The sequence below is a fragment of the Macaca mulatta genome, chromosome 4 (genome assembly GCF_049350105.2).
Source record: "Macaca mulatta isolate MMU2019108-1 chromosome 4, T2T-MMU8v2.0, whole genome shotgun sequence".
NCBI lineage: Eukaryota > Metazoa > Chordata > Mammalia > Primates > Cercopithecidae > Macaca > Macaca mulatta.
This window is the reverse complement of record NC_133409.1, coordinates 155,414,680-155,440,055: the sequence shown is the minus strand read 5'-3', so window position 1 is coordinate 155,440,055 and position 25,376 is coordinate 155,414,680. Positions and strand designations below refer to the sequence as shown.

The 25,376-nt window shown below is 44.4% G+C and overlaps 4 protein-coding genes and 1 pseudogene across 4 annotated transcripts; 1 reads left to right on the top strand and 4 right to left on the bottom strand.

The window, feature by feature from the left end:
- Positions 1-1,263: 1,263 nt before the first annotated feature.
- LOC144340625 (histone H2B type 1-M-like) lies at positions 1,264-4,482 on the bottom strand (annotated as a pseudogene).
- Positions 3,346-5,156, top strand: H2AC16 (H2A clustered histone 16). The gene has a single exon (XM_078000797.1). It carries the CDS (start codon positions 4,665-4,667, stop codon positions 5,055-5,057), a length of 393 nt encoding a protein of 130 aa, XP_077856923.1. The 5' UTR covers positions 3,346-4,664; the 3' UTR covers positions 5,058-5,156.
- A 732-nt stretch (positions 5,157-5,888) lies between these two features.
- Positions 5,889-6,678, bottom strand: H1-5 (H1.5 linker histone, cluster member). The gene is given in 1 exon segment (NM_001194063.2): positions 5,889-6,678. A coding segment is annotated over 1 exon segment (681 nt). The 5' UTR covers positions 6,627-6,678; the 3' UTR covers positions 5,889-5,945.
- A 4,210-nt stretch (positions 6,679-10,888) lies between these two features.
- LOC115945174 (histone H3.1) lies at positions 10,889-11,426 on the bottom strand. Its single transcript, NM_001374544.1, is given in 1 exon segment — positions 10,889-11,426. A coding segment is annotated over 1 exon segment (411 nt). The 5' UTR covers positions 11,415-11,426; the 3' UTR covers positions 10,889-11,003.
- An 848-nt stretch (positions 11,427-12,274) lies between these two features.
- Positions 12,275-12,622, bottom strand: H4C13 (H4 clustered histone 13). The gene is given in 1 exon segment (NM_001374543.1): positions 12,275-12,622. A coding segment is annotated over 1 exon segment (312 nt). The 5' UTR covers positions 12,607-12,622; the 3' UTR covers positions 12,275-12,294.
- Between the last annotated feature and the right edge of the window lie 12,754 nt (positions 12,623-25,376).

Here is a 25,376-nt window from a genome sequence, read left to right as displayed (position 1 = left end):
CCACTTCCAGTTACTGTTCTCCTTGTTCCCTCAGTTCCAGCCACACTGACCACTTTGCTGTTCCTTGACTAATACCAGGTATCTCTCCTTCCCACAAACACCTCAGGGCCTCTTTACTTATTCATTTTTTATTCTGCCTACAATCCTCAAAGGCCCACTCCCTCATCTCATCTTTTTTAAAATTTCAACTTCTTGATGAACATTCTATGATTATGTTATTTAAAATAAGAAATACAAAGCCTATCTTTCTTTTCTGCTTTATTTTCCTCCCCAACATTTAATATTATCTTACATCATAAAAGATATATATATATATAGTTCCCTTATTAGAAAATAAACTGTGAGTGCATAACTTTTTGTCTGTTTAGTTCACTGTAATATTTCTGGTCGGCGGCTGGGCGCGGTGGCTCACGCCTGTAATCCCAGCACTTTGGGAGGCTGAGACGGGCCGATCACGAGGTCAGGAGATCGAGACCATCCTGGCTAACATGGTGAAACGCCGTCTCTACTAAAAATACAAAAAAATTAGCCGGGCGTAGTGGCAGGCGCCTGTAGTCCCAGCTAATTGGGAGGCTGAGGCAGGAGAATGGCGTGAACCCGGGAGGCGGAGCTTGCAGTGAGCCGAGATCGCGCCACCGCACTCCAGCCTGGGCGACTAAGCAAGACTCCGTCTCAAAAAAATAAAAAAATAAAAAAATAAAAATATATATATATATGTGTGTGTGTGTGTGTGTGTGTGTGTGTGTGTGTGTGTGTGTATATTTCTGGTCTAGAAGAGTTTCTGGAACACAGCATGTGCTCAACAAGTATCTACTGAAAATAAAAAGGAACTGGAAAACAGCACTGCATGGGCGGAGCTTTGTGATTCAGTTTGATAGATAGGTGAGGGTGCCCTAAGCCTTTCAAGTGTTGAATAAATATATAAGATTCCTCTTTAATGTACGTGAAATATGTGTATAATCATAATTCACAAAGTATTCTCACTGATCCTTACAACACTCACACGACTATGAATTGCTGTTATCTCCAACTTACAAATATAGAAGCTGGGTGTCAAATAAACCAAAATCTTGACCTCTTGAAGTGGTCATTTGTTTTAGGAGTTGGTCTCCTAATTTCAAAACTGAATACCGGTGTAAGTCCCATAGGCCAACCTTAAAAGAGAAGATAGGTAATGTGGGTTAAAAATAGATTACAAAAAATTTTTAAAAAGAAAAATGGATTACAAAACAAAAATATTAAAGACAAATAGAAGACTATCTAGAAACAAATTGTATTTCTGAGATTATTGGGTCTAACAGAACAAAAATTATAAAGATACAGGAAAGACAAGATCTCTGCTTGCTCATAGGCAGGGTGTATATGTGTGGGAATGGTTCAAACAGGAAGGAACTCTGGAGAAGCTTCAAGACAGGAAAACAATGCAAATTGTAATAGACATAAAAAAGGTTTCAGGGGAAGTAAGACTTGGGATGGTCCTCAAAGTGTGGACAAAAAGTGACTTTACAGAAATGGAGGACAGCTATAAGAAACATTTCAGGAAATAATAATTGTACTTTGAGAGCCTAATATTATTTCATTCCTTGACTGTATCAGTAACAGTACTAATTTCAGATTGAATAATGTTGGTGGATCTAGTAAAGCAATAGACTTCTTCTTTCTTTCTTTTTTTTTTTTAGTTGGAGTCTTGCCCTGTTGCCCAGGCTGGTGTACAGTGGTGCCATCTTGGCAGACTGCAACCTCCACCTCCTGGGTTCAAGTGATTATCATGCCTCAGCCTCTGCAGTTGCTGGGATTACAGGCATGTGCCCACCAGGTCTGGCTAATTTTTTTTGTATTTTTAGTAGAGACAAGGTTTCACCATACTGGTCAGGCTGGTCTTGAACTCCTGATCTTGTGATCTGTCCACCTTGGCTTCCCAACATACTGGGATTACAGGCATGAGCTACAGCGCCAGCCTAGCAATAGACTTCTGCAAATGTTTCTAGCAACATTTTGGAAGTTGGAGAGAAGACAGTCATTGGTTTTGACTGCAGACTTGGCTCCTTAACTGTGCTTGGCGCCTTAACTGTCCTTGGCTCTCTGAGCTCATAAATTCAGCCTAGATTTTGTGCTTTTCATTCACATAGGCCCATCTAAGACCTCCAGCTTTTTAATGAGAAAAGATTGATTAATACCTAGAAAAACAACAAAGGTGTTAAGTTTCATGATTCTGGTATCTGATAGTCTGTAGCACAATTGGGACTTGTATTTCCACACTGATTACTGGAAAAGGCAAAATGGTTTTCCCAGCCTAAACACTGGGAGACTGCACTTCTGTCATGGAGAAAAGGCCTTCCCATGACTCTCCTGCCTTCACATTTCAAAAATATTGCCTTTTTGTTTATAATTTCCCCCTTATTACAGAAAAAACCAGTAAGGAGAATATAAAGTGAGATGAAATGTGGAGCTGACTCAGAAAAGAAACTGACCTACATTCTAAACTCTTAATCAAGGAAAATTTTGATCATGTTAAAAGTATAGTAAACAGAAATGCCATTCTTTATAGTGGTGAGACATTAAAGGTGAGAGGAAAGCATGAAGCACAATCAAGTTACATCTTAGAGGAGCTTCATAAGACAGGTGTGAAAGTCGGGAGAAGTGTGGAGTACTTTGGTCTACCTAGGACAAATGTAAAAGAAATTAATTAGTAGAAAAATTCCATCTGCCAGCATGGCATGTGGATTAGCAAGGAATGATCCAGACCTCATTTCTAACTGGTGGGAAGAGGTGATGTAAATTTGTTCTTATTTCTTTCCTTCTTCTTTCTCCATTTTAATCTCAATACCTTTAGGTCATTTTGTGCAAATTAGGCCTAAAGTGGAGGTAGCAAGAAAGCACATTCCCAGCATTCATATTACAAAAGAAAAATTGAAAGAGAATGCCACCTGGATTACATGCTAGTCACTGAGCATCCTACCAGGAGGCCTGAAATTGTGGTGTAACCTGTAAAACGTCCAATGATATTTCAGTAGAGGTTGATAGGACTTTTACTTTAAAGAATACTTGGTTTTCTAGAGAATAACTTACTCAACAGGGGATCCTCAGCGTTGAAATTGAGTCCGGATAAGTGAAATATGCACAATAAAACTCCCGTTTTGTGTATTTGACGTTTGTAACATAAAATTCTTGGTAGCAGATAATATTGGAAATATCATAAGGCCACAATGTATCTACTGCATAAATTAAGAAGCATTTATGAAAGGCTTTAGGTTAAAGCTAACTGAACGTTTCAAAACTAGGGATAAACGAACGTCAGTTGTTTAGGAAGTGTGGGTATCTCTGAAAAGAGTCTTTAGCGTGTGGGTCAGGAAGAACCTGGTGGAGTTCCAAGTGGACGAACCAGAGAGGAGCTGACTTGGAGCTCGTGTACTTGGTGACGGCCTTGGTGCTCTCGGACACCGCGTGCGTGACAGGCGAACAGCCGTCTGGATCTCCCTGGAGGTGATGGTCGAACGCTTGTAATGCCCCAGGCGGGAAGCCTCGCCAACGAAACGCTCGAAGATGTCATAACGAAGGTGTTCAAGATCCCCATTGCTTTGGAAGAGATGCCGGTGTTGGTGGACCTGCTTCAGCACCTTGTACAAGTACACGGTGCAGCTCTCCTTGCGGCTGCGCTTTCGCTTCTTGTCTTAGTAATAGCCTCCTTGGAATCCTTTTTCAGGGCTGGGGCTGACTTGGTGGGGTCAGGCGTGCTGTAATTTAACTGCAGAAAAGGTACAAAGAATAGGAAAAAGCGGCCGGGCGCGGCAGCGCGTGCCCGTAATTCCAGTAGTTTGGGAGGCGGAGGCGGAGATGGGCGGATCACTTGAGGTCAGGAGTTCCAGAGCAGCCTGAACAAAATGGCGAAACCATGCCTCTCCAAAAACATCTAAAAAATTCGCTGGGCGTGTGATGCACGCCTGTAATCCCAGTTACTGGGGAGACTCAGGGAGGAGGATCGCTTCAGCCAGGAAAGAGGTTGCGGTGAGCCACGATCGCGCCGCTGCGTTCCAACCTGGGGGCAAAGCCAGACCCTGTCTCAAGGAAAAAAAAAAAAAAGTGGCCGGGCGCGGTGGCTCACGCCTGTAATCCCAGCACTTTGGGAGGCCAAGGCAGGCGGATCGTCTAAGATCAGGGGTTCGAGAGCAGCATGACCAATATGGTGAAACCCCGTCTCTACTAAAAATTACAAAAATTAGCCGGGCTGTGGTGGCTGGCGCTTGTAATCTCAGTTACTCAGGAGGCCGAGGCAGGAGAATCACTTGAACCCAGGAGCGGAAGTTGCAGTGAGCCCAGATGGCACCACTGCACTCCAGCCTGGGCGGCAGAGGGACACCATGTCTTTAAAAAAAAGAAGAAGAAAAACCTGTGCGTTGTAACGTCCTATTCACGAATTCTTATGCAAATGAGGTGATTAATACATTAGTGTGTAGGACTGGTGGCGATTCTAGATGACGTCATATGCATTTTTGTCCAATCCAAAGAAACGTGTTTCATAACAGCGATTCCATTGGTTTAAATAAAACTGCAATTTGAGCCAATGGCACAGCTTTATTTTCGCGCCCAGTATTGACTATAAGTAGTGGAGTTCTGGCAAAGTTCTCTAATTTCTTCTCAGTCTGTCTACCGATCGTTTCTTCGTCATGTCTGGACGCGGCAAGCAGGGAGGAAAAGCTCGCGCCAAGGCCAAGACCCGCTCTTCTCGGGCTGGTCTCCAGTTTCCCGTGGGCAGAGTGCACCGGCTGCTCCGCAAGGGCAACTATGCTGAGCGTGTCGGGGCCGGCGCCCCGGTGTATCTTGCGGCGGTGCTGGAGTACCTGACCGCCGAGATCCTGGAGCTGGCGGGCAACGCCGCCCGCGACAACAAGAAGACCCGTATTATCCCGCGTCACCTGCAGCTGGCCATCCGTAACGACGAGGAGCTCAACAAGCTGCTGGGCAAAGTGACCATCGCTCAGGGTGGTGTCCTGCCCAACATTCAGGCCGTGCTACTGCCCAAGAAGACCGAGAGTCATCACAAGGCCAAGAGCAAATAATGTCTCCATAGCGTCACTTTACAATACAACGGCTCTTTTCAGAGCCACTTACTATTTCTGCGGGAGAGCTGGGCCACTGGTTAAACATTCGGAACGTTTATTGTGAAAAGAAAAGCATTTTTCATCTAAAGCTTAGTAATGACTTTAGGGAAAACCTTACAGGATTCGGGTGACTTGTTTAAGTCAGAATGTGAACAAGTCATTTAATACAGGGCTTACAAGAGTGTTCGCTGTGTTTATTCATCGCGTGTTATATGTACTAGAGCCAATAAGAAAAAAATCCAGGGCCAGGCGCAGTGGCTCACGCCTGTAATCCCAGCACTTTTGGAAGCTGAGGCGGGAAGATCGCTGAAGCTCATGAATTCGAGATCTGCCTAGGCATCATAGCCGATACAAAAATTAGCCGGGCGGCATGGTGCATACCTTTAGTCCTAGCACTTCAGAGGCTGAAGTGAGACAATCGTTTGAGTGGGGGAGGCTGAGGCTGCAGTGATCCGAGCCCGCGCCACTGCACGCCAGCCTGAGTGACAGAGCGAGACTCTGACTCGGGTAAAGAAAAAAAGGAATCCAGTACAGAATGATAGTCATATCAAATTGGCTATATCAATGCCGAACACAGTAACGCCGAAGTAGCTGGCGCCTAAGTGGCTTAAACGCGGAGAAACCACGTACTGATGATGGAACAAAACTGACCAATCAGATTATAGAGCGGGGCTTTTAAAATTTAAGAAGCTTCTTTGTAGCTAGGCGTCAGACAAAAAGTTTGACACCAACTTCGAAAACTGCCTGCCTGATCTAACACATTGTGCACAGCAATTTTTTAGAGATCTCTGGGTGGCTCTGAAAAGAGCCTTTGGGGCTTTGTTGCGGTTTTCACACGCCAGCTTCCTACTTCTTTTTGGCAGCCGCCTTCTTGGCCTTTGCAGCTTTAGGTTTTGCTGCTTTGGGCTTAGCGGCTTTGGGCTTTGCCGCTTTCGGCTTAACTGCCTTGGGCTTGGCAGGACTCTTGGTTGCCTTTTTCGGTTTGGCCGCGGCCTTGGCCTTCTTAGGGCTCTTCGCCACTTTTTTGACGCCAGCCGCCGCGGGTTTCTTCGCCTTCTTCGGAGTCTTCTTCACTGCCTTTTTCGCCCCTGCAGCCTTCTTGGGCTTCTTAGGCGTAGCCCCCGCGGGTTTCTTAGCTTTAGCGGCGCCTGCCTTCTTGGCTTTGGGCTTAGCTTCCCCGGAGGCCGCCTTCTTGTTGAGTTTAAAGGAGCCAGAAGCACCAGTGCCCTTGGTCTGCACCAGGGTGCCCTTGCTCACCAAGCTCTTGAGGCCCAGCTTGATGCGGCTGTTATTCTTCTCCACGTCGTAGCCACCGGCCGCTAAGGCCTTCTTAAGAGCTGCCAAAGAAAGGCCATTGCGCTCCTTAGAAGCTGCCACAGCCTTGGTGATCAGCTCTGAGACTGGGGGCCCAGTCGCTTTGCGCTTAGCCGCGCCAGCGCCGGCCGCCTTCTTAGTTGCCTTCTTCTTAGCGGGGGATTTCTCCACAGGCGCTGGGGTGGCTGTTTCGGCAGGAGCGGTTTCCGACATGGTGGCAAGAAACTGCTAGAAGAGAATAAGCTCAAAATCCAAAGAGCAAGTTTTGCATTGCTGCTATGGTCGGGCCCCGGGCTTATATAAGCCGGCGCTGCCCTGTGATTGGTGGAGCGTCCAATCCACCGCCCTCTGGCCGCCGCCGCTCGCTGTTGGACTCCCAAATTGTGTTTGTTAGTCCTCAAAATTTGATTAAATGCTTAAAACAACGGTACAGAATTTGGCACTTTGAAGCTCCAAAGGAGGAAAACAGCCTCCAGGTTCACATACTTGTTTGTGTTTTCACGAATCTCGTGCAATTGATGAAAGATATTTTTAAAAATCCCTTCTGCTTTTCACAAGAATCCAATGGGCTGAGGACATCATGTTAGTTAGTAGCGTGTCGCGATAAATTTCTATTAAGTATCCGGTGAAAGTTATTTTTTAAAATTCGCCCATGAGTTCACGCTTTGATTTTTGCAAGAGAAAAGACACTGGGTTCCTTGGTTTGGGCATGAACTTTGTTTCTAACTGTAGCAAGTAACACAGGCACGGGACAGCTGGTTGCCTACAGCCCCAACTTAACCACACAGACTTGACTTTACAAACTGGTTCTGTGTCCTAGGAGTTTCCATGTGCTGATGTCTTTACAGAATGGGATTTTGCAGCTTGGAAAAGTTCCACGGTCAGAGTGACTTCTTCTGCATTGCAGCACCAGTAATTCAAGTCGCTTTGACTTAAGAATCCAACTACCCAGATTCAAATTCAAACTTAAATGTGTTATGTTTTCTAATTGAAGTGTTTTCCCTTTTTAGTTCCTGGGCAAATCCATTAAAAAGTGGAAGAAAAATAACAGATAATTCAGTTTAGAGAAAATTCAAACCTGCGGAAAATTATTCAAGAGCGCCCTGTCATCCTCAAATACACAAACTGTTTAGGGGACCCAGGATTCTGTTAGGTTTTCAAAATGTTCTCACTGCTCCCCCTGAATCTCCACCCACATTTAACAAGCTGCACCATCAGGAGTACTCTCTTCTATAAGCAGCCAGGATACATCAATATGGGTATTTTTGTGTGTTTAAATGCTAATATTTTAAAAGAATATCTGGCTATTGACTGAAAAGATTGGATGGGATATTGAGCGACTTCAGGTTATAGAAGTTCAGAGGAACTCAGGAAAACACAGGCAAATACATTGAGGTTGAAATAAATGGTGAAGTTTACGATTTATAGGATGTGGAGGGGATTGGACAGGATGCCTGGATGATAAAAATGATCAAATAATGATTTGGATTCCTAATGAAATCAACAGTCACTTATTTCTCACCCTTGAAATGCTGTGCAAGAAAATTTAAAGTAGCCAACACATTTCATCTTCTCTCTAAGAACTCCTGGAGAGGTTGGCAGACTATGGCCAAATCTGGACAATGGCTTGTTTCTGTATGGCCCTCAAGCTAAGAAGTGTCTTTACATTTTAACAGTATTGTTTAAAACAAAAACAAAAACAAAGGCTGGGCACGGTGGTTCATGTCTGTAATCTCAGCACTGGGGAAGACCGGGATAGGAGGGTTGCTTGATTTCAGGAGTTCAAGACCAGCCTGGGCAACGTAGTGAAACCTTATCTCTACTAAAAATACAAAAAATATTGCTGGGTGTGGTGGTGCATGCCTGTAGTCTCAGCTACTTGGGAGACTGAGGTGGGAGGATCACTTGAATTCAGGGTGTCAAGGCTGCAGTGAGCAGTGATAACACCACTGCACTCCAGCCTGGGCAATGGAGCAAGATGCTGTCTCGAACAAGCAAACAAACTAAAAACTAAAAAGAATGTGTGACAGAGACTATATATGGCCTTTAAACTCCAAACTATTTATTATCTAGCCCTTTTGCTGTGTTATAAATTTATCCACAGAGACACAGATATTGTACAGGCCTCTTACCAAACAATGCAAATTGAGAGCTAAAGAAAAGGAGATCTTCACAAGAAAATGTTCTAACCAAGCACTTTCTGCTGTTCCAAACACAAAACTTAGAAGGTCCAGGAGAAAAAAACCCCAAAACTCCAAGCGTAGTGGGAGCAGGGGTATAACAATAAGGGCTGACACTCATTCAGCATTTACTACCTGCCAGGAAGTAATCTTAAATATGTTCTACAGGTTTCTATTAATTTGCCACATTTACAGCTATGCAGCATGAGGCCCAGATAGAGAATGAATAACTTGCCAAAGGTTATACAGCTATGAAGTGGCAGCTCTAAATTTTAAACCTAGAAACATGGCCTCAGCTCCATTATGGAGGGAAAATCCTTGAAGAGGTGAGAAGAGAACTATCTTTGAAGCTTGGAAGAGGCAGTGTCAAGTTGTTCCTACACCTAGCAGACAGCCACTAAAAGAGCTCTAAGTTAATTGTGGGAAGAGGCTTCTGGCCCCATGGATCAAAAGTGGTTTGTTGTTGTTGTTGTTGTTTTTCTGAATCAAATCTTAAGTTTCCGAAAACTGTATATGCTTATCCAACCCTTTAAATGTGAGGACTTTTTTGCTCATCTGTGGTGATGGATATCACAAAAATTATGCACAGACCTTTTCTTCTTTCTTTCCCTTCCTTCCTTTTTTCTATTTATTTATTTATTTATTTTGAGATGGGGTCTCACTCTGTCACCCAGGCTGGCATACAGTGGCCCGATCTCAGCTCACTGCAACCTCAGCCTCCCGAGGAGCTGGGATATTTTTGAGATGGAGTCTAGCTCTGTAGCCCAGGCTGGAGTGCAGTGGTGCGATCTTGGGTCCAAGCGATTCTCCTGCCTCAGCCTCCCGAGGAACTCTGATTACAGGCGCCCACCACTATGCCCAGCTAATTTTTTGTATTTTTAGTAGAGACGGGGTTTCACCATGTTGGCCAGGCTGGTCTGACCTCGAGATTCGCCCACCTCCATCCTTCCTTCCTTCCTTCCTTCCTTCCTTCCTTCCTTCCTTCCTTCCTTCCTTTTCTTTTCTTTCATCAATTATCCTTAGTGAGCCTGTATTTTATGTGTGGCCCAACACAACTCTTCTGCTTCCAATGTGGCCCAGGGAAGCCAAAGGGCTGGACACCACTGCATGCCTTTTTGCAAGAGTGAATCCAATATGAGAAAGAAGGGAAGGCACAGATACATGGCTGAGCTGGCTGAGAGCACTGGGGAGAAAAACTGCCTTCACATCTCTGCCAAACTCTAAACAGCTGAAAATACTGGACAAGTTTGGTTAGAAACCAGGAAGAGCTTTAAATACCACTTGAAGTTGAATACCCAGACTGATTCTCTCGGAAAAACCAAACCAAACCAAACCAAACAAAAAACAACAACAAAAAAAACACCTCATGAAAATCCAACTCCACGATCTATGACAAACATATTGTGAAATGACAGGAAAATACTTTTTAAGGTCCACTTACAGAGCTAAAAGTTCATTTCACAGTCGGTAGGTTAAAGTATCCCTCTTCAGAGGCCGACTACCTAACACATGGCTTGCTAAACATTACATTGAAACAGAACAAAAGTGTTGAGCTTTTGGTCCAAATTGTTACTTGCGTGGGGTACAAATGGCAACTTTGTTACATGCATATGCTCCATGGTGGTCAAGTTACATGGGGTATACGAGAGCTAAATAGCTTACATTGTACAAATTAAGTAACGTATCATTCATTCTTTCGTCCCTTCTGAGTCCTGATTGTCTATTGTTCCACTCTCATGTGTGCAGTTTTTAGAGCCTGATTTTTGGTTTTTGGTTTTTTTTTTTGAGAGGGAGTCTGGTCTGGCTCTGTAGCCCAGGCTGGAGGATAGTGGCGCGATCTCGGCTCACTGCAACCTCCGCCTCCCAGGTTCAAGCAATGCTCCTGCCTCAGCCTCCGGAGTAGCTGGGACTACAGGCGCGTGCCACCCTCCCGGCAATTTTTTTTTTCAGTAGACGGTTTCATCGTGTTAGCCAGGATAGTCTCGATGTACTGACCTTGTGATCTGGCCGCCTCGGCCTCACAAGAGCCTGTGTACACTCACTACATTACTTGTTCCCTTCCTTAGGGGCAGATAGACAAGCAGGAAACACATTCCTCAAAGAACAGTAATACTTTTCAAAAGTTAAACTTCATCTGCACAATTGTCCCTATGACATATGTCTTTTTTGAATGGTAATGCTTATCAGTAGGAGCAGGTTCTGCATGTGGAATTGACTTAGCATACCAACAGCCTGTGACCTAACTCCTGCGTTAGTGTGTTGAGCCACGACTACGTTTTGTCCACAACTTGTAAGTAACATGGATTTAAGACACGTCTCAAAATCTACAGCTTCCTTTCGGTGACAATTGAGGGGCTCTGAAAAGAGCCTTTTGGGGTTGGACAGACTTTTTGGGATGATAGAAAAACATTTATGCCCTCTCCCCTCGGATGCGGCGCGCAAGCTGGATGTCTTTGGGCATAATAGTGACGCGCTTGGCGTGAATGGCGCACAGGTTGGTGTCCTCAAATAGCCCCACCAGGTAGGCCTCGCAAGCCTCTTGCAGCGCCATCACCGCCGAGCTCTGGAAGCGCAGGTCGGTCTTAAAGTCCTGTGCGATCTCCCGTACCAAGCGCTGAAAAGGTAGCTTCCGGATTAGCAGCTCAGTGGACTTCTGGTAGCGGCGGATCTCGCGCAAAGCCACGGTGCCGGGGCGGTAGCGATGGGGCTTCTTGACTCCACCGGTGGCCGGAGCACTCTTGCGAGCCGCCTTGGTGGCCAGCTGCTTGCGCGGCGCTTTGCCGCCGGTGGACTTGCGAGCTGTCTGCTTTGTCCGTGCCATTGCTAAGTAGGCCTAACTACTCAACACAAATGAGAGTAAAAAAACTGATCATCCCTGTATTTATAGCTGCCCTCGCGTTCTGATTGGACAGTAGACTGTGGCATGCCACGTCTCACACACGGAATTGGCTCCCAGTTTAATCTGCCAGTGAAAGGGAGACATTCCGCCTCAGCTTTGGGTCAAGAAACGTAAAATGGTTTTGATAGCTAAAGAAAAACAAAAACGGAAACAAAAAATCCCCCTAAACTCTAGGAATTTTCATGCATCAAAATCCTGTTTAAATGTAAGCTTGAAAAATCTAAACTTGCCTTGCACTATTTGAATTATGTGGTGTCATTATTGGTTTGACAAAAAGTTAAGGAACGTGAAGGAAAAGTGAAACTAGAGTAAATTTTTAAGTGGAGGTATTGAAGGGGATATGAAACTCGAGCGTTGTAGGTATGCCAGTATTTCTCAAATTTAAACGTACTTAAGAATGTTTTAGAAGTTGGCCGACTTTTTCTGTAAAGGGCGATATTGAGGCATTTTGAGCGTTGCGGACTAGTGTCATAGTTACACAGCCCTTGCATTCATAGCGGGAAAGTAATCGACACAAGGTAAATGAGACCGGATGTTCCACTGTGACTTGCAAAAACCGGAGGCGTTATAAATTTGGCCGTCTATCAGAGAATACGACACTTTTAACCACTAAGTAATGCTGAAAGGGGCACCGAACCGCAATAAACCTTAGAGACTGCTTATGTAGAATCGCTAATTTGCCAAAACTGCCATACGTTTGGATGTTCTTAGGACATTAAGGCTCTAGTCTACAGCCCTTTCACAGATTTCATGGGTGGCCCTGAGAAGGGCCTTTGAGGAATGGGATAAGTAAGGAAAACACTCAGCCGCCAAAGCCATAGAGGGTGCGACCCTGGCGCTTGAGCGCGTAAACCACGTCCATGGCCGTGACTGTCTTGCGTTTGGCATGTTCCGTGTAGGTAACTGCATCGCGGATCACATTCTCCAAAAACACCTTAAGAACTCCGCGCGTCTCCTCGTATATAAGGCCTGAGATGCGCTTAACGCCTCCTCGCCGTGCCAGGCGTCGGATGGCTGGCTTGGTGATACCCTGAATATTGTCGCGCAGGACTTTGCGGTGGCGCTTAGCGCCTCCTTTGCCCAGACCCTTCCCACCTTTGCCGCGCCCAGACATATCTTGTACTAAGTAAAATGCAACACAGCGAGTCTCGCAGCAGTACTTATACATATAGTGATAAATCGGACCTGATTGAGAACTGTCCACACCAGCTGCATCCGGTCAGTCAATCGCAGACCTTACGCCCTGCCAACGACTTCAGGAAAAAAATGGAAAGGGCGGTGCTTAAACTCCAGATTCTGAAAATGATGCCCAATTAAAAGTTACTGAGCTCATCTTGCCCTTCCACAGTGTTTTAGGTTGACCGCCGCTGCAACGACATTCCTTTGGCTGGATCGTTGCAGCCTGTTTTTCCTGTCACTTCTTAGCATCGATTGCTGTAGTGCTTTGTGGCTGCTGGAATCAAGTGGCGCCATCTCTAGAGGGGTAATCACAGTCGTTTCGGGCAGTTGTGAAATCGTGTGTAGAAACCTTCCGTACAATCTCGAAGTGATCAGCCTGTGGAGTGGCTGACTGCGAAAGACTACACCTGATGATAGCTCCAAGGTGGGATTCCTCATCTTTCCCAAATTTGGTTCTCTATTCTTTTCCTTACCTTTTATTCTTTCTGTAGCTGTCCTTTCTGTTCGTTTACCTCCCTCCCCGACCACATTTTTGGGGCAAGAACTGATTTCCTATTTTTTTTTCCCTCATTCCACCTAGAAACACTTCAGGAAGCTGTTTGAGAAAGAAAGGTGGCTTTTACCCTCTAGTTCCTTCGAGTGGTGAAGATGCCGCTTGAGCTCCCTCTTGTTCCTCTTTTCTGTTGAACTAGGAAATCAGCTGTGCCCGGAAACCCTGTCTTTTACATTTACAAATAAAATGCAGGAGGGAAAGACCAAGGATGACTTTATTCCAAGAAAAAGAGTTTCAAATGGCTGGACTCTGTGGCTTACGCCTGTAATCCCAGCCCTTAGGGAGGCCGATGCAGGTGGACCACGAAGTCAGGAGTTCGAGACCAGCCTGGCTGAGATGGCGAAAACCCTTTTCTACTAAAAATAAAGAAAATTGGCCAGGCATGGTGGAGGGCGCCCATAACCCCACCTACTCGGGAGGTTGAGGCAGGAGAATCGCTTGAACCCGGGAGGCGGAGGTTGCAGTGAGCCAAGACCTCACCACTGCACTCCATGCACTCCAGCCTGGGCAACAGAGTGAGACTCCATCTCAAAAAAACAAAAAACAAAACAAAACAAAAAAACAGTTTCATGTTGGGTGACCTTCCTGACCTAGGCTGGCCCTGCTTTGCCCTGCCTTCCAGCTATCAGATTCCGTTTCTCAGTAATGTTTACCTTTTATATTTCAAAAGTGTTAGATTATTTATGCCTTTAACAAACATGTAAGTTTATTCTAAAAGTCAGTCTCTCCAAGTATATTATGAACTATTCTATGATTACTGTATGTGCAAAACATTACATACTTATGTTGTATCAGTTAATCAATTTCTCGCTGAGCTAGGCTGGCCTCTTCCCCCCCCCCCCTTTTTTTTTTTAACAGAGTTTCGCTCTTGTCCCCCCAGGCTGGAGTGCAATGGCGCGTTCTCTGCACACTGCAATCTCTGCCTCCCGGGTTCAAGCGATTCTGCAGCCTTAGCCTCCTAAGTAGCTGGGATTAAAGGCACCCGCCACCACGTTCAGCTAATTTTTGTATTTTTAGTACAGGCGGAGTTTCGCCGTGTTGGCCAGGCTGGTCTCAAACTCCTGACCTCAGGTGATCCGCCCACCTCGGCCTCCCAAAGTGCTGGGATTACAGGCATGAGCCACCAGGCCGGGCCTTTTTCCCTCTCTTTTAACAATGGAACCTAAGTGCTTAAACTTGAAGGTTTAAACCCTGTATCTCATGTGGCGCATTAATCTCAGCAATCCTCTTTTCCAACTACAGAAAAACTAGGCAGCATTTTGGACCATAAAACAAGGTATTGAATATGTTATTTTATAATTAATTTTTTCAAGATGAAATCTAGAAGCACTGAAAACCCTTATAAGTGCTCCTTTATCTGGTGAAGGAAACTGTAGAATAAGAAACTTTTATTTTACTCTGTTAGGCTTTGTAGTTGGGCCCTACAAATTAAATTGACAAAAGACAGATTAACAGGGGAAAAGATTTATTGCTGTATATATGCATATGGGAGCCTTCACAGAAAGGGAATAAAAGCCCATGGAGGCAGACAGACCCGGGGGTTTGTATACCATTTTAAAGAGGTAGTGGTTTCCTAGGGGAGTAAACTGTGGGAAGGAAAATATAGGGAGTAAACTAATGGAAGACAAGGATTATCTGATGAAGTCTTGTATGCAGGTTCAAGTCATCTCAGGTGGTAAGAATTGTCTCTGAGGGCCATTCTCCTCTTCTGATATAACCAAGGAGGACATCTTTACCAAGGGAAATGTCTTTTATACATGAAAGGAGTTGTGTTTGTTTTTGTTGCTTCATGAAAGAGAAACTTTTACCGTTTTCAGTGCTTTTTCTGTGTCAGCTGTTTCTCAAAATAATCCTTATAGCCAAGTGGTATATTTTAGGGGAGGAATATTCTGGTTGTCTATATAACATCCTGTAAACCAAAAGGTATCTGAGGCAGGTGTCAATCAATTTAGAAAGTTTGTTTTGCCAAGATTAAGGATGGGCCTGTGATACAGCCTCAGGAGGTCCTGATAACATGTGCCCAAGGTAGTTGGGGTATAGCTTGCTTTTATATAGTTTAGGGAGACAAAAGATATCAATCAACATGTGTAAGATGTACGTTGGTTCGGTTCAGTAAGGCAGGACAACTCGAAGTGGGGGCTTCCAGGTTAGAAGTAGATTCGAGACAAAAGACTGCATTCTTTTGAGTCATTGATCAGCCTCCCATTGAATACACAATTTAGTCTGGCTCAGTGAATCTGCATTTTTACATAAATAATAGGGCAGAGGACGCAATCAGATACACATGTGTCTCAGGTGAGCCTCAGAAGGATGACTCTGAGTTCTCTTTATCCTTTGTCCACAAGGAATTTCCTTATGGGAAAATTGTAAGGGAGGTATGTAGCTTTTTATTATAGCTATCTTATTTAGGAATAAAATGGAAGACAGGTTTGCCTGACATAGTTCCCAGCTTGACTTTTCCCTTGGCTTAGTGGTTTTGGGGTCCTGAGATTTATTTTCCTTTCACAATCCTATGAAAGATCTCTGGTTTACTGATTGCCTTGAAAATATTTTGCCCTTGGGCTGGGCGCGGTGGCTCACTCTTGTAATGCCAGCACTTGGGGAGGCTGAGGCTGTTGGATCACCTGAAGTCAGGAGTTCCTGACCAGCCTGGTCAACCTGGTGAAACCCTGTCTTTATTAAAAATACACACGAAGCGGCCGGGAGCGGTGGCTCACGCCTGTAATCTCAGCACTTTGGGAGGCCGAGGTGGGCGGATCACGAGGTCAGGAGATCGAGACCATCCTGGCTAACATGGTGAAACCTCGTCTGTACCAAAAATACAAAAAATTAGCTGGGCATGACGGCGGACGCCTGTAGTCCCAGGGGAGGCTGAGGCAGGAGAATGGCCTGAACCCAGGAGGCGGCGCTTGCAGGGAGCCAAGATGGCGCCACTGCACTCCAGCCTGGGCAACAAAGCGAGACTCAGTCACAAAAAAAAAAAAAAGAAAAAGAAAAAAAAAAAAAGAAAACGAAAAAAGAAAAAAAATACACACAAAAATTATCTGGGCATAGTGGCGCATGCGTGTAATCCCAGCTACTCAGGAGGCTGAGGCAGGAGAATTGCTTGAACCTGAGAAGCGAAGGTTGCAGTTAGCCGAGATCACACCACTGGACTCCAGCCTGGGCAACAAAGCGATACTCTGTCTCTAAATAAATAAATATAAATACAAAAATGCTTTGCCCTGGGAATATTTACATTGTTGGGGCTCAGAACATAATTCCCCAAAGTATGGCATATTGACATGCTGTAGCTTCTCAGGAGGCTGAGGCAGGAGAATTGCTTGAACCCGGGAGGTGGAGGTTGCAGTGAGCCGGGATCACACCACTGCACTCCAGCCTGGGCGACAGAGCAAGACTCCATCTCAAAAAAATAAAGTAAATAAATACAAATAAATAAATAAATAAATAAATAAATAAATAAGTGCATTGCCCTGAGAATATTTACATTGTTGGGGCTCAGAACATAATTCCTGAAAGTATGACATCTTGGCATGCTGAGTACTTTGAACTAAAGGAGATTGGAGGACCCTCAGAAGCAAAGTCTTTCCGACCTCCTCCTGTTCTCCCCTGGAAGAGAGTCATACAAACCAGAAGGTCTCTTCCCCAAAGTAGGTCACAGAAACTGCAACTGCTCTCCCTCAAAGCAAGCCTTAAAACCTAGAAAGTTACCCTCCCTTCTCCCTTGAAGACTGTCATTCCAAAGGGGTCCTGCCATATCTAGGAGGACGGAATGCTATACAGAGAGGCCAAGAAGAATCTGGACAAGGTTTGCTAAGTTTCTTCAATACTGTCTTTGTCTAAACACATTTCTAAATGTCTGTCTATTCTTCATTGGAGGTACATATGAAAATAGTTTTCCCTGGATCTTTGGAGCTTCATTTCTGAAGTCTCTAGTGTCAGGTAAAACTTTGATTAGATTCATTTGTTATGCTTTACATTTGTCAACCTTTTTTTTTTTTTTTTTTTTTTTGAGACGGAGTCTCGCTCTGTCGCCCAGGCTGGAGTGCAGTGGCATGATCTCGGCTCCCTGCAAGTTCCGCCTCCCGGGTTCGCGCCTTTCTCCTGCCTCAGCTTCCCAAGTAGCTGGGACTACAGGTGTCTGCCAACAGGCCTGGCTAATTTTTTTGGAATTTTGGTAGAGACGGGGTCCCATCGTGTTAGGCAGGATGGTCACCATCTCCTGACCTCGTTATCCGCTCGCCTCGGCCTCCCAGAGTGCTGGGATTACAGGCGTGAGCCACCTGCCCCGGCTGTTAACCTCTTTTTTGTTATAGTTCAGGCTGTGACCCTTATGGTCTCCCAACTTCTGTGCTCTACAGCATTGACATCTGTGTTTTTCAGATATGTAATTTTTTTTTTTTTCCCCGAGGCAGGCTCTTGCTCTGTCACCAAGGTTGGAGTGCGATCTTACCACCTCAGCCTTCCCAGATCCTGGGACTACAGGTGTGATCCACCATTCATGCCCAGCTAATTTTTATATTTTTTGTAGAGATGGGGTTCCACCATGTTGCCCAGGCTGGTCTCGAACTCCTGGGCTCAAGCGGTCCACCTGCCTCAGCCTTCCAACCTGCTGGGATTACAGGCATGAGCCACCACACCCAGACCCTTGAAAATTCTCTGTGTTAAATCGTTAAATCAGATACTTTGTTAGTTCTCTTCTCCTACCAGCATGGAAGCAAATAGAAGATTTCTTAATTTAAAAAAAAAAGTTTGTTTCATTTAAATTAAGTACCTTTTTAAATGACTCCTTTTTGTTTTCCTCACTTATGATAATGTTAATTGATATGACAGTTGCTCAGTATATCTTTGTTGGTTAACTGGAATATATTGTGTATTCTTTTCACATTAAAAAAGAGTTGTACTGCCTGAGGCAGGCAGATCACTTGAGGCCAGGAGAGTGAGACTAGCCTGGCGAAGATGATGAAACCTCGTCTCTACTAAAAACACACAAAAAATTAACTGGGCATGGTGGCCTGTACTTGTAATCTCAGTTACTCAGGAGGTTGAGGCACGAGAATCAATTGAACCCAGGAGGCAGAGGTTACAGTGAGTCAATATTGCAGCATTGCACTCCAGCCTGGGTGACAGAGCAAGAAGCTGTCTCACAAAAAAAAAAAAAAAAAAAAAAAAAAAAAAAGTTGTACTTCTACCATGCTCAAGATTGACTAGAAGAAAAGAAAACAAAAGAAATAAATAATAGAAATTAAAAAGATATTTTAAAAAGAGATTTAAAATATTTACTTTTCCTGGCCGGTCGCGGTGTCCCACGCCTGTAATCCCAGCACTTTGGGAGGCTGAGGCGGGTGGATCACGAGATCAGGAGATCAATACCATCCTGGCTAACACAGCGAAACTCTGTCTCTACTAAAAATACAAAAAACTGGCCGGGCGTGGTGACACGCGCCTGTAGTCCCAGCTACTCCGGAGGCTGAGGCAGGAGAATCCCTTGAACACGGGAGGTGGAGGTTACAATGAGCCGAGATCGTGCCACTGCACTCCAGCCTGTGCGACAGAGCGAGATTCCGTCTCAAAAAAAAAAAAAAAAGTTTTACTTTTCCAAGAGAAATGCTAGCCGTATTTTCATTTCCATATAATTCCCTCTATGCTTAAGCAAATGAATGAAGTGTGCTTATCTTTTCGATGTTCTGGGGGATGCTTGCTGATCTGCAGTTGTCTCTGACAATTTCTTAATGTCCTTACTTTAGAGTACTGGAACCGCCCAAGGTTGCACCCTGCCTAGATAGAGCCTATTTATCAATACAGGGGAATTGCAATAAAGAAAGAGTAACTCATGCAGAGCCGGGCATTCGGGGAGTACAGGTTTTTTGTTTGTTTGTTTGTTTGTTTTGTTTTGTTTTAGCGGTAGCAAGGTTTATTGTGAAGAGCGAAAGGACAAAGCTTCCACAGCGTGGAAGGGGACCCGAGCTGGTTGCCCAGGGAGTACGATTTTTAAGGATAACTTGGTGGATGGGGAGAAGCCAATGAATGAGCCGGGAGTCCTGACTGGTCAGGGTTGAAAGCACAGGGAATCCAAGCTGTTTTCTGGCACTGAGTCGGTTCCTGGGTGGGGACCACAAGATCAGATGAACCAGTTTATCGATCTGTGTGGTGCCAGCTGATTCATCAAGTGTAGGGTCTGCAAAACATCTCAAGTGCTGATCTTGAAAGCAGTTTAGGGAGGGTCTGAATCTTGTAGCCTCCAGTTGCATGACTCCTAAACCGTAATTTCAAATCTTGCGGCTCATATTTGCATCTAGTCCCCAGGCAAGAAGGAGATCTGCCCCAGGAAAGGGCTGTTATGGTTCATGGTTTTTGGTTTTTTGTTTTTTGAGATGGAGTCTCACTCTGTCGCCCAGGTTGGAGTGGAATGGCGGATCTCGGCTCACTGCAATCTCTGCCGCCCAGGTTCATGCGATTCTCCTGCCTCAGCCTCTCGAGTAGCTGGGATTACAAGCGTCTGCCACCGCGTCTGGCTAATTTTTGTAGTTTTACTTGAGACGGGATTTCACTATCTTAGCCAAGCTGGTCTTGAACTCATGACCTCGTTATCCACCGCCTCGGCCTCCCAAAATGCTGGGCTTACAGTTTTTGTTTTTAAACTATAAACTATGTTTCTCCCAAAGTTAGTTCAGTCTATGGCCAGGAATGAACAAGGACAGCTAGGAGGTTAGAAGCAAGATGGAGTTGATTAAGTTAAATCTCTTTCACTGTCTCAGTCATAATTTTGCAAAGGTGGTTTCAGTGTTGGCCTCAATCCTTTTTAATATAGCTTAAAATTTCCATTTGATATGCCACCTATTTATCTCATTGACACCTAGTTTTGTTTGTTTTGCATAAGGCTTTAGAATTGGTTGATAGGTTGTGTTTTACATGGCTTTTCCCCCTCTTTGGTCTTCATTCACAAATAGTTTATTTATTAGTACTTCTAGTTCTCACTTCACCTGCTCCAATACACACACATAAACACACCACACACACAAAGACACCCCCCCCACATATATATGTGTATGTATATATATAGAGATGTGTGTGTGTGTGTATATATGTATATAAAACACAATGAGACCCTGTCTCAAACAAAACAAAACACCATATGCAATTCAGTTTTTTCCTCTCCGTTAATTTATTCTCTGAAATCTTGCATTCTACTTCATTGGCCTTTGCCAGGTCAGAACCTTAAACATGAGACATGGAAACATCAAGTTTTCCTTCTTCCTTGGCCTCGCCTCAGAGAAATGACCATCCCTGCTCTCATCCTCAGAGCATCTTTAAGCGTTTTTTTGTTTTGTTTTTTGAAACAGGGTCTCACTGTTGCCCAGGCTGGAGGGCAGTGGTGTGGTCTACGGCTCACTGCAACCTATGACTCCTGGGTTCCAACGATTCTCCTGCTTCAGCCTCCCAAGTAGCTGGGACTGAAGGCACGCACCACCATGCTCGGCTAATTTTTGTATTTTTTGGTAGAGACAGGGTTTCACCACGTTGGCCACGCTGGCCTCCAGCTCCTGACCTCAGGTGATCAGCCCACCTCATCCTCCCAGAGTGCTGGGATTACAGGCATGAGCCACCGCGCCCCACCTGCATCTTTAAGCTTATAATGCCTCCAAGTGGTATTAAGACCTATTGAGACGCCAGGTAAGGTTATAGCCCCAGCAACTCCAGAGGGTGAGGGAGTAGTATTACTTTAGCCCAGGACTTCAACGTATCAGTGAGCTACGATGGCACCACCGCACTTCAGCCTGTGACAGAGTGAGACCCTGTCTCTAAAAAAGCAAAACAAAAAGATCAATTAAAGAACTTTGAAGATACAGAATCCACTGCCCTTCTTGACTTCTCTTCCTCTTACCGTGCCCTTATTATTATTATTATTATTATTATTATTATTATTATTTGAGACAGAGCTTTGCTCTTGTTGCCCAGGCTCCAGTGCAATGGTGGGTGCAATGGCGAATGTCAAGGGATTCTCCTGCCTCAGCCTCCCGAGTAGCTGGGATTACAGGCATGCGCCACCACGCCTGGCTAATTCTGTATTTTTAGTAGAGGCAGGGTTTCTCCATGTTGGTCAGGCTGGTCTCCAACTCCTGATAGGTGATCCACCTGCCTCGGCCTCCCAAAGTGCTGGGATCTCAGGCGTGAGCCACAGCGACCGCCCTCTGCCCTCTTGCCTGACGTTTACTATGCCATATGTGCTATATTCTTTGAGTGCTTATGGTTTTTTTTTTTTTTTTTTTTTTTTTTTGGAGACGGAGTCTGGCTGTTACCCAGGCTGGAGTGCAATGGCACGATCTTGGCTCACTGCAACCTCCGCCTCCCAGGTTCAAGCAATTATTTTGCCTCAGCCTCCCGAGTAGCTGGGACTACAGTCGCAGGCCTCCACGCTCTGCTAATTTTTTGTATTTTTAGTAGACGGGGTTTCACCGTGTTGCCCAGGCTGGTCTCGAACTCCTGAGCTCAGTCAAACCGCCCGCTTCAGTGTCCCAAAGTGCTAGAATTATAGGCGGGAGCCATTGCTTCCCGCCGAGTGCCTACGGTTTTAAACCTGACTTGTAAAACTCTATCAGGAAACCTCTTAGTTTCTCCTGAAAGTCTTTCAACCTATCATTGAAAGGATCAGAATTTACTTGTAAAGAATTTAATTGGCTGGGCTTGGTGGCTCACACCTGTAATCCCATCCTTTTGGGAGGCAAAAGCAAGAATGTCAGAGGCGTGTGAACCAGAGCAACTCCATCTTAAACAGCAGCTGGTAAAATAAGGCTGAAACCTCCTGGACTGCATTCATAGACGGTTAAAGCATTCTAAGTCACGGCATGAGATAGGAGATCAGCACAAAATACAGGTCATAAAGACCTTGCTGATAAAGCAGATTGCAGTAAAGGAGCCAGCCAAAACCAAAATGGTGATGACAGTGACCTCTGGTAGTCCTCACTGCTACACTCCCAGCGGGCCATGACAATTTACAAACGCCATGGCAAGGTCAGGAAGTTACCCTATATGGTCTAAAGAGGGGCGGCATGAATAATCCACACCTCGTTTAGCATATCATCAAGAAATAACCATAAAAATGGGCAACCAGTCTGTTCTACGGAGTAGCCATTCTTTTATTCCTTTACTTTCTTAATAAACTTGCTTTCACTTTGCACTGCGGAGTTGTACTGAATTCTTTCTTGCAAGAGATCCAAGAACCCTCTACTGAGGTCTGTATTGGGAACCCTTTCTTTAACAGGAGGATTGCTTGAGCCCAGGAGTTCAGACCAGCCTACCAGCCTGGGCAACATAGCAACCCCGTCTCTATTAAGAATATATATATTTTTAAGTTTATTCAAATGAAAGCTGGGAATAGCCATTTGGAAAATAGACTCCAGGATCAATGGAATTAATCAGAGCGCCAAATATAAAAGTAAAGATCTTGCTTATATCGATAGAAAACAAAGAAATTTAGTAGAATTTTAAGTTTCTGTACAAAGGTGACTTACGAGTTACAATTTGACTAGTTACGGCTTGTTTTTATTTTCTTTCACATTTGAAAGAGTGTATTTAAAATTCCATCTTATACAATATGATAGTCAGGAAGTCTTTGTGTAAGATAGAAAACAGGGAAGTTCATCTATAATGAGACTCAATAGTGAAGAGGTAAGTGGTCTTCCCTGGTGTCCTGTAGTCATTTACAACATTTTACCACAAAAGGCAGATTTATAAGAGAAAAGGCTTACGAATGTGTTAACGTGCACATAGAAGACAACCGCAGAGTGTTTACCCACTTTCCAACTAGTATACAGAAGTTTACATTCTTTAGGCAGAAAATGTTTACAGAAAGAATGTGTGCTTGGGTCGTAGCTAAACAGGTTAACCAAAGGTTCTGAGAAGAGGGATTCTGCTGAGGAGCAGTAAATGATTACTAGGTAGAATGAGTGGATTGGGGAAAAGAGATTAACTTGTAAATAGTTCTCTTTGGAATTTGAATGCTCCTGGGAGACAACATTATCTTGAGGGTCTGTTCAGGTACGGTTACATTCTTTTTTTTTTTTGAGTCAGAGTTTCACTCTTGTCACCCAGGCTGGAGTGCAATGGCGCGATCTCGGGATCTCGGCTCACCACAACCTCCTCCTCCCGGGTTCAAGCGATTTTCCTGCCGCAGCCTCCCGAGTAGCTGAGATTACAGGCATGCGCCACCACGCCCTGCTAATTTTTTGTATTTTTAGTAGAGACGGGGTTTCTCTGTGTTGGTCAGGCTTGTCTCGAACTCCCAACCTCAGGTGATCCGCCCACCTCAGCCTTCCAAAGTGCTGGGATTACAGGCATGAGCCACCGTACCCGGTCAATGGTTACATTCTTGATCTTTTTTTTTCCATAATAGATAACGAGATTACAGGATAAAAAGAATAAAAAACAGTTGTTCTCGTTGGTGGGCTGGGACTTTAGGCCAATAAAGGAACTTCAGAGAACAACTTCATCTAGTGCTTTGAGATAGAGGATTTAGAGATTTTGCAAAGCATGGTCAGAGAGAACTTGAAGCTTCTTCAGTTCAGCATGTCAACCCACCATATTTTTGGTTATTAGTTTCTGAGCCTCAAGAAGATGTAACTGTCATGAGGTCTTGAGCATCATCTGGTCTGAGTTAGACAAAGGACAGTGAAGGAGGCAGATAATGCATAACTAAGATCAGTGATTGGAAGCGGGGAGGTCTGGATCTGTCCTAGACATTTACAGAACAAGAACAATGAGGAAAAGAGTTAGACTATAATCTAAGAGGCATAATTGAAAATATGCTACATGAATCAGTCTTCAGGGCTTAAGTTCACCTTTGGCATAATAAATTTAGAAGTCCCTGAAATTTTATTTTATTTATTTATTTTTTATTTTTGAGACGGAGTCTTGCTGTCACTAGGCTGGAGTGCAATGGCGTAGTCTCAGCTCACTGCAACCTCTGTCTCTCGGGTTCAAGTGATTCTCCTGTCTCAGCTCCCCAAGTAGCTGGGACTACAGGCGCACCACCACATGCAGCTAATTTTTTGTATTTTTAGTAGAGACGGGGTTTCACCATGTTGGCCAGGATGACCTGGATCTCTTGACCTTGTGATCTGCCTGCCTCTGCCTCCCAAAGTGCTGGGCTCACAAGCGTGAGCCACCGCGCCCAGCCCTTTTCTTTTACAGTATGAATTGAGTGGCAATAGTAAGGTTGATGGAGTCTTGAGTTCAGCTCTTGTTTTTGACATTTACTTATATCTTGACCTCAAAAAAGAGAGCATTGGTTAGTATTCATCCACTATATTTTACTTATTCAATGACTTAAATTACCTCTACTTTCATGTTATCACAAATATCTTTAATGAATACTCTTGGTCTGTCCTCATATGGGTCTACAGGAGAGTTTTCTTGGAGCATAGGCCTGGGCACAGAAGGAATGGTTCTCCAAATGTCTTTTGCAAAGCCACTATCACTAAACCACCACATGAGAGTGAGTTTCTCCATCTCCCATCCGACACTAAGTTATACCTAGTGCTATAAACTGAAAGTTTGTGTCCTCACAGAATTCACTGTTGAAGCCTAGTCTCCAATGTGGTGATATTAGATGTGGCCTTTGGGAGGCGATTAGGTCAATTTCCCAAGGGAATTATTTACATTTAATCTCTGTTCCCCAAGCCATTTATTCACCCTATTAATTATTGTCTGTAAACAAAATTACCTATATTTCCCATCTTTTCTCTCCCTTCTGAAATCAGGCTATTTAAGTATTTGGGCCTTATTGGGATATTGGATGATCACTCAATGATTCTCTCCCATGTATACATCATAACTTCATTTGCCATTTCTCTTATTAATCTGCACTTTGTGAGTTGATTTTTCAGTGAAACTTCAGATGGCAAAGGGGAAGTTTTTCCCTTGGTTCTCTATAGTACTTGTATAGATTAAAAATTTAATGTAGCTTGTACTAGTTTCCATCTCAGAAAATTCAGTATTTCTAATCTTGTGCAGATAAGAAACCTTATTATTATCAACAGATATATAGAAAAACATGTTTTTTACATTTTAGAACCTTTTTGTTGCCCAGGCCGGAGTGCAGTGGTACAATCTTGACTCACTGCAACATTCGCCTCGTGGGTTCAAGTGATTCT

Coding starts and splice junctions, on each gene's coding strand:
- H2AC16 (XM_078000797.1), top strand. CDS start 4,665: ATGTCTGGACGCGGCAAGCAGGGAGGAAAAGCTCGCGCCAAGGCCAAG.